Here is an 8,736-nt window from a genome sequence, read left to right as displayed (position 1 = left end):
AACTGAGATGTTACTTCGTTTTAATTAGGTATTTTTAGGTGATTGGAAGGTATCGAAGGAGTCATCGACAGTAATTAGTGCAAGTCGCGCCCAGGGCAAACCGCATACTTGTGATTTCCATCAGAACAGCGAATTGAATAGTGGGAAAATCAATGTCTATCAACACAAATATAGCAAATATATACTGGTGTATATATATATATATATATACATATATATACATATATATATATATATATATATATATATATATATATATATATATATATATATATATATATATATATATATATATATATATATATATATATATATATATATATATATATATGTAATAATGTCATTATGTTCAATGTACACACACAAATAAGGTAAACACAAATGTAATTAACCCAGGCAATGGTTGTACACTATGTGCTAGTAAATAAATAATTGCATAAATGAATAAATAACTAGAAGTCTGTTTTACTAGTTTTGATGTAATAACAATAAAGATGTTAATTTCTAACCAAATATTGTCTTTTCTATTCGGAAGGACCAACAGGGTCGAAAACGAGGAATGTTTTTCAAATGTGTCATGCCCGTACATGCTTTACTATCAATATATAAATTTACAAGGAAAGTTCGTCATAATGCTGTTATTGTTGTTTAAAGCGGGGGAGTCGTCACCTGCGCATGCGTAAGATGGTCATAGCGTGTTATTGTTTACAAACAAGCGTCTACCCATGAGCCTTTGCGTTTTAGTGTGTTGTTATCGTCGATGAAACTCAATTCTCACGCGTGTGCTGGTGACAACCCTCTCGCTTCAAAGTATCCTCCTATTCTATGCTTCAAATCAAATATATAAGATGTCTTATATAAATAATAGTCGGAAATATTTGCAACAAATTTGAATACCGTGTGTTTGTCAAACATAAGCTAGAAAGTAGTGGTGACCTATATTATAGCGATGGTGTTCATATTGATAGAAGTGGTCTACACTTCTTAGTGCTCAAGTTATACATGAAATATAACAGAATACCAAGTTATAGTGATTGCCATGGAATGAAGAGAAGGCATCACCGTAGATCTCAGAATGCAGACCACGTAGTCAATCGTATGGCATGTTTCATTATAATGATCAGTCGAATCATAAAATATAAAAATGCAGCATTTTGTAGAAGATAAATATATATGCATTCATTTTGTTATATTTTTCATATATTTTAGTTTCGAGAATCATTCATTTAGTGGTTCCGTTCTTTTCAAAAGTTATCTTCTGCTTTGTTTTGTCAAAACAAATAAGAAAATATGCACATCACTACGCATGGTTATACCGGTATAACTTGTTACTGCCAGCAGTAATACCCTGTGCTACTAAGAGAAATACACTGTATTGCTATCGGAAATACACTATGTTGTTGCCAGAAATACATCAGCTAGGGTAGTTTCACATTACAAATATTTGGGAATTTTATTATCATGTCGGTTACAGTGGACATCTGCGAAGTCCTTTGCACAACATGCTATAAAACATTTATGGCTATTATGAAAAATACTAGAAAAATTGGCCCTTTAAATTATGATTCATTCTTTAAAATTTTTGATTCCATGATTTTACTTATTTTAAACTATGGTTCGGAGGTCTGGGGGTTTAAAGAAATATGAATGTCTGGAACGTATCCAATACCTTGCTTGCAGATATATAGGTGTCTCCACACGATCACCTAACAATTGTGTACTGGGCGAGTGTGGAAATTACCCCATTTTCTTTTACACCGCAAAACGATGCATCAAATATTAGGCTAAAATCATAAATATGCCAAGTAACAGATACCCACGTAAATGCTACAACATGTTATATAACATAGACAAATCGGGGGTGAAGGTGAACCTCCCTGGGTGGCAGACATAAGGAAACTATTGTTTTTGTGTAAATTAGAACATGTTTGGTATTCACAGAATGTTGGCAATATTCAGGAATTTTAAGCGTATTTTCATGTCTTTTTAAGAAATACCTACATCTTGAGTGGCTTACTGATATTTGTTCCTTAGACAAACTGGTTATATATCGGGAATTTAAGGTTACATTGCAGCCGGAAAAATACTTAAAATCTGTTGTAATTTATTTCCATAGAGTAGCTCTTGCACGGTTTCGACGTTCTTCTCATTGCCTTCCCATTGAAAGAGATCGTGGTGTAATTGAGAGAGACGAATGTATTTACCCACTTTGTGACATAGATGAAATTGAAAATGAGTTTCACTTGCTCCTTGTTTGCGCATATTACCATGAATTGCGAACCTCATACTTACCCAATACATTTGATAATACCCCGTCTTTTGATAAATTTGTAGATCTTGTTAGTTCCCAAAATTCTGACATTTTACAACCACTGGCTACATACATCTTTCAAGCATTGAAACTTAGGAACGTGATATGTGATTTTATTTAAATATTCCTCTTGTACATGTAAAATATTTTTATTTTTCAATATTCTTCTTGTACATTTAAATATTTTTATGACCTTGAATTTGTAAATAAAGACCATATAAGACTATTAGGCTGCCATAAGCAATACACTACCACCACTGTGTTTTTGATTGGTTTGTCCTGAAATATGCAGAAAAAAAAACTTTTTCGCCCTAAAATGGTAACCAGCATTTCAACTTATATGGCACAGCAAACTTCTTAAATGGATAGAGAGCAGTCAGTAAAGCATCTGCATTGTTTGGTACCATTGCTTTAATACCAATAAATTCAATCTGTCGTCTTGGGTGTAACCATGCCAAAGGAAACTCATAAACTTCTATGACATATTTCTCAATCCATTTGTTGAGTAACAACATTTTGTAATCCGGATATGGTTTATGTAATATCTGCTGTGGTCTGCCTTGAAATACCCCATCACGTATCTGCCATCCATAAATATCGATGTACACATCGTTATATCGGACCCTCCCAAATGATGTTTCCTTACGTTTAGTAGTTGGATTAATCTCTCCAAAGCTTATATATTTCATTCCAATGTTATTAACAGCATTCTTGAGAAGATGACTGATTTGAATGGCCGTTGTTGGCTTGTACACTATACTGATATCAGCATCGTGGTCGTACCTGTTGTAGTAAAAGATAGGAACAGGATTCAAATGTATGATTGTCTGTACACTGTTATGGGTATATGTGGGGTATCTGCATTAAATACAACCATTTCAGCATTTTGTAGAACTGGGAGATCTCTTTTAGAGACAATGTTGACAAAATTTGAAATTTAACAGCCCTGTTTATGATTTCAATATTTTATTATTATCAATTGTTTCACTACATTGTTTTCCATGATGGGACAATTTTCCATATACTTTTGGTTTTATCATACGCCCACTCTATTCAGACCTTTGGAGTCACATTTTTATTTTTTGCTTCTTTGGTGGAGGCCCCATCCTTAAAAACCGACTCATCATTTTCAAAACAGTGTAAAAACACCAAATAGAGTGTCAACTTCAGCTCTTTAAAGCTTTAAAGCTCTTTAAAGGTCGGATCAACTGGAACTCTTGCATATAACGGCCGTTCAAATCATGCATCGAGTGAGATTTCAGTGAAATCATGCATGCATGGTGTGAGAGTTCGCTAAATCATGGAACTTTCATGGATTGTTGTTCATACTTGTTTTACATGTTGCATGTGTCAAAACGATTGGATCAGACTTCTAGGTACATAATTTTGACAACAATACATTTTGCTATTTTTGTAAAATATATATTTTTTTTCACAAAAGATCTACCCGACCACAGGGCTAGTAATTTCAAACATATATGAAATATGAAAGTAACTTTGATGATTCAAAGTTTAATCAAAATCACGCAGGGTATTAATGAAAAACAGCAATATACTATAACAGTATATACTAGTATATAATACATTAACCACTTGCAGCTTATAAACACAATGCAAATAATAAACACTTAATACGTCACAAATCAATAATACTATCACACAAACCAATCATGTTGTAGTACAACTGATATTATCACAGGCAGTTTTGTAGGTTTTAGAACATTAACATGTTACATCTGGATCACGTTTATGTTTATTTCATGTCCTATCACATACGTGTAAATAAACAAGTTGTTAATTAACGGCCACAGTGAAAACATCACTTTGTAAATACCGTCCCTTTTCACCCACATTCGGTACCGAGGATTGTTGTCGATAGCAGGTAAGATTTATCGATATATATCAATCAACCTTATAACCAATAACCAATCACCAATCGATGAAGCAAACAGGTTGTAGGTTGTAGAATATTAACATGTACAGTATTGTAGGTTGTAGAATATTAACATGTACAGTATTGTAGATTGAGAATACTAACATGTACAGTATTGTAGTTTGTAGAATACTAACATGTACAGTATTGTAGGTTGTGGAATACTAACATGTACAGTATTGTAGGTTGTGGAATACTAACATGTACAGTATTGTAGGTTGTAGAATACTAACATGTACAGTATTGTAGGTTGTAGAATACTAACATGTACAGTATTGTAGGTTGTAGAATACTAACATGTACAGTATTGTGATTTTTGATTTACGGGTATGTAAAACGAAATTACATTAACGGATGTAACTGATAACTTTTCCAATGAAATCCTTAGCACCCCGTTGGCAGGCCAGTCACACTGGTTCTCACCACAAGAGGTTACGATCCCCCCTGCCAAATGCTAAGTACAACTGAAACTAATATCTACATATTTACATGAAAAATTGTCCACCTGTGCGGATCTATTTGTGCAGGAGTTTTACGACCGTATGCCCTTACATGTACAGTATTGTAGATTGAGAATACTAACATGTACAGTATTGTAGTTTGTAGAATACTAACATGTACAGTATTGTAGGTTGTGGAATACTAACATGTACAGTATTGTAGGTTGTATATTACTAACATGTACAGTATTGTAGATTGTAGAATACTAGCATGTACAGTATTGTAGGTTGTAGAATACTAACATGTACAGTATTGTAGGTTGTAGAATACTAACATGTACAGTATTGTAGGTTGTGGAATACTAACATGTACAGTATTGTAGGTTGTAGATTACTAACATGTACAGTATTGTAGGTTGTGGAATACTAACATGTACAGTATTGTAGGTTGTATATTACTAACATGTACAGTATTGTAGATTGTAGAATACTAGCATGTACAGTATTGTAGGTTGTAGAATACTAACATGTACAGTATTGTAGGTTGTAGAATACTAACATGTACAGTATTGTAGGTTGTGGAATACTAACATGTACAGTATTGTAGGTTGTAGATTACTAACATGTACAGTATTGTAGGTTGTAGATTACTAACATGTACAGTATTGTAGGTTGTAGAATACTAACATGTACAGTATTGTAGGTTGTAGAATACTAACATGTACAGTATTGTAGGTTATGGAATAATAACATGTACAGTATTGTAGGTTGTAGATTACTAACATGTACAGTATTGTAGGTTGTAGAATACTAGCATGTACAGTATTGTAGGTTGTAGAATACTAACATGTACAGTATTGTAGGTTGTAGAATACTAACATGTACAGTATTGTAGGTTGTAGAATACTAACATGTACAGTATTGTAGGTTGTAGAATACTAACATGTACAGTATTGTAGGTTGTGGAATACTAACATGTACAGTATTGTAGGTTGTAGAATACTAACATGTACAGTATTGTAGGTTATGGAATAATAACATGTACAGTATTGTAGGTTGTAGATTACTAACATGTACAGTATTGTAGGTTGTGGAATACTAACATGTACAGTATTGTAGGTTGTGGAATACTAACATGTACAGTATTGTAGGTTGTGGAATACTAACATGTACAGTATTGTAGGTTGTGGAATACTAACATGTACAGTATTGTAGGTTGTATATTACTAACATGTACAGTATTGTAGGTTGTAGAATACTAACATGTACAGTATTGTAGGTTGTGGAATACTAACATGTACAGTATTGTAGGTTGTGGAATACTAACATGTACAGTATTGTAGGTTGTATATTACTAACATGTACATTATTGTAGGTTATGGAATACTAACATGTACAGTATTGTAGGTTGTGGAATACTAACATGTACAGTATTGTAGGTTGTAGAATACTAACATGTACAGTATTGTAGGTTGTGGAATACTAACATGTACAGTATTGTAGGTTGTGGAATACTAACATGTACAGTATTGTAGGTTGTGGAATACTAACATGTACATTATTGTAGGTTGTATTGAAACCACACGCAGACAGACATATACATTCAGCATATATTCAAAATCACAACAACGGGAATATATAGTTGTTCACAGCAGCATAATGTCTTGTTGGCTGCTAAATAACTGACCAGTTCACAACCAAAAAAAGACCTTACCAACTGGTTTTGAAGCTGTTTCAAAGATGCGCTGTGAACAATTCAGTAGTAATTATCACAAATGATGATTCTGATTCGTGCGGGGATGTCCCCTCAGCAACGCTCAAATAGGATTGGTTAGTCCAATATGGCTGATTTTTTAGCAAAGCAGTTTTCGCCATTTAAACTCAGTGCTTTCGGTTAAAACCTCCCAAGGAAAGTCCTTGCAGTTTCATTTCCCAGAATCAATGTTGTTTTCTGGTGTTTAGAGTCACCATTGTAAGAATTTAGGGCATTTGCCGCAAGCTTCTAAAACACACGTACTTAGCCGTTGAGTCAATTTTTCAAAAGTTTACATGAACTGCATTATGTTAAAAATGATCTGAGGTGACTTGTTCGATCTTGTACGTTATTTTGTTGGGTTAGTTGATGAAAACCCAGGTGAGCTAAAGAATTGTGTTGAATAAATCGATTTACATCACCATGGTAACATTTATCATTTATCACTTACCTTAAAATATCGCCAGATCTGATTGCTCCAAGTAATGTACCACAATCAAGCCAATACGTAATATTAAGTTCCTCAGTGATATTTATGATTTGGCGTACTGCATATCTCAAATCATCCAATTTATTGGGCGGAGTATAACATTCATCGTACCATCCACCGTGAGTTGTGCCCATTAAATTGTCTACGAGATACAGACTTGCAAACAGCAACATAATGACTAGTAGGAATCGCCAATATTTAATATTCCCACACTTCAATAGAAATAACCGTTTTCTGAAACATCGTTTGATATCTAGTACTGGGGTCATCGTCGTTTACAGAAAAACAATACTGTGTGATTGCAAACTTGGCACTGAAATCACTATAAGTAATCAAACTGAAATGCACCAAAATATATTTATTAATGACACAAGGGTGAGCTGACGGTAAAAATAGATTTTTATGAGTTTTTTTAAGTTTTATTGAAATGTTATGATCAGTATTTGAGATGCAGTGTGAAAGTTGAAAATTGGTTAATTATGTTAATTAGGTTATTTAAATTTTTGTTTACGTTTGTTATAGATTTCGCTTGTTATAGAGTATAGCGATCAATCCAAGTAGAACCATTTGTTCATCCCTCTACAAAACTGATATTGTTCAATTTTCTTACATTTTTACACCCAAATGGAAACCCAAATTGGTTGTTAGCAACCATTACTCTGACATGTATGCTCATTTATCTCAAAACTTAATTCATGGAAAAAAAGAGATTGTGATTGTTAAAGACGAGAGGTAAGATCTACGACTCAACTGATTAAAAGCAATGTTTCCAGTGTGGTGTTGAAAGTCACGTCCGGAAAAACTGTCACAAAAAGAACATTTCTATATTAAGTACAAAACAATGTACTATGGCCTTAAAATGCCACATAAAATCACAGTATCATAAATAATGTAAAATGTTTGAACAAAATCTCAGACTACTATAGACAGACAAGCCTATTGTAGGTGTGAATTGGAGATTACGCACAAAGGATGACGCCTTAGCAGACCTTGCTGGTAGTTCATTGACCCACGTCAACCTGAAAATTCCCGAACACGCTTACATTTATCTGCTTTGTGTGTTTTTGTAATATTTAGTTCCAAACGCAGTGGCACATATGATCTAACATGAAATGAAATCTGTGTGTTTTTACCTTTTTATTGTTGTGTTTTTTTAAATCGGCCAATTTTTGGGTGAGTTACATTTATAGAGATATTAAGCAATTTTATAGTAGTATTTCTTATTATTTTGAATATGTGAAGATTTTTCTATTAAGGTCAAATGGCAGTGTCTACAATGTTCCTATTAGTTTTTGTGGACAATGCGTTTAAATACTTGATATGCTCATGCAACTAAGCGATTGAAGTCATTGAATTTTCAGTAGGAAGCTGATATTTTAACAATGGAGCATAAATTTAAGGTAGAGATGCAGTTTATTTGTGAATTTCAATCAAAAATAGTTTTTTTCGTTTTTTATATAGATTTATATCTAAAGAACATTCTGTGAAAATTTGACCAATGAATTCTTATTGGAACACCGTTAAAATTGCTGTTTATTTTCTGGTTGAAAATAAAAAACACTCACACGTGGCAATGTTTATGTCCAATTGCCTAATTTGCATGAGTAACCAAATAACAAGACCTTTGATTGACAATATGCAAATCGAGATTGTACGGGTCATAGTTCATTCAATTACGCGCATGTGCAATTAATCTTAAATCAGTTCTCGCTCGCTAGCAAACCAAACATTATATTTCCTCAGCGTTTTTTCCTAATTTTTATCATTACATTATGCGTGGTGTGAAAAGAAAGAGAGGTAGAAAGAAGA

At 33.2% G+C, this 8,736-nt stretch overlaps 1 protein-coding gene across 1 annotated transcript; it reads right to left on the bottom strand.

Annotated features, from left to right (window-relative positions):
• Positions 1–2,396: 2,396 nt before the first annotated feature.
• LOC144357023 (ribitol 5-phosphate transferase FKRP-like) lies at positions 2,397–7,258 on the bottom strand. The gene is made up of 2 exons (XM_078011583.2): positions 6,889–7,258; positions 2,397–3,094 (listed from the first exon to the last, which is right to left on the bottom strand). Exons 1-2 carry the CDS (start codon positions 7,194–7,196, stop codon positions 2,623–2,625), a joined length of 780 nt encoding a protein of 259 aa, XP_077867709.2. The 5' UTR covers positions 7,197–7,258; the 3' UTR covers positions 2,397–2,622.
• Between the last annotated feature and the right edge of the window lie 1,478 nt (positions 7,259–8,736).

Source organism: Saccoglossus kowalevskii, chromosome 15 (genome assembly GCF_978046115.1).
Source record: "Saccoglossus kowalevskii chromosome 15, keSacKowa6.1, whole genome shotgun sequence".
Classification (NCBI taxonomy): domain Eukaryota; kingdom Metazoa; phylum Hemichordata; class Enteropneusta; family Harrimaniidae; genus Saccoglossus; species Saccoglossus kowalevskii.
This window is presented reverse-complemented; position numbering and strand designations above follow the sequence as displayed.

Bases quoted from the DNA above. Each gene is read 5' to 3' on its own strand.
- LOC144357023 (XM_078011583.2), bottom strand. From the start codon at position 7,196: ATGACCCCAGTACTAGATATCAAACGATGTTTCAGAAAACGGTTATTT. The intron at 3,095-6,888 runs GTAAGTGATAAA...TTACTACAACAG, and splicing joins AGATCTGGCGATATTTTAAG to GTACGACCACGATGCTGATA.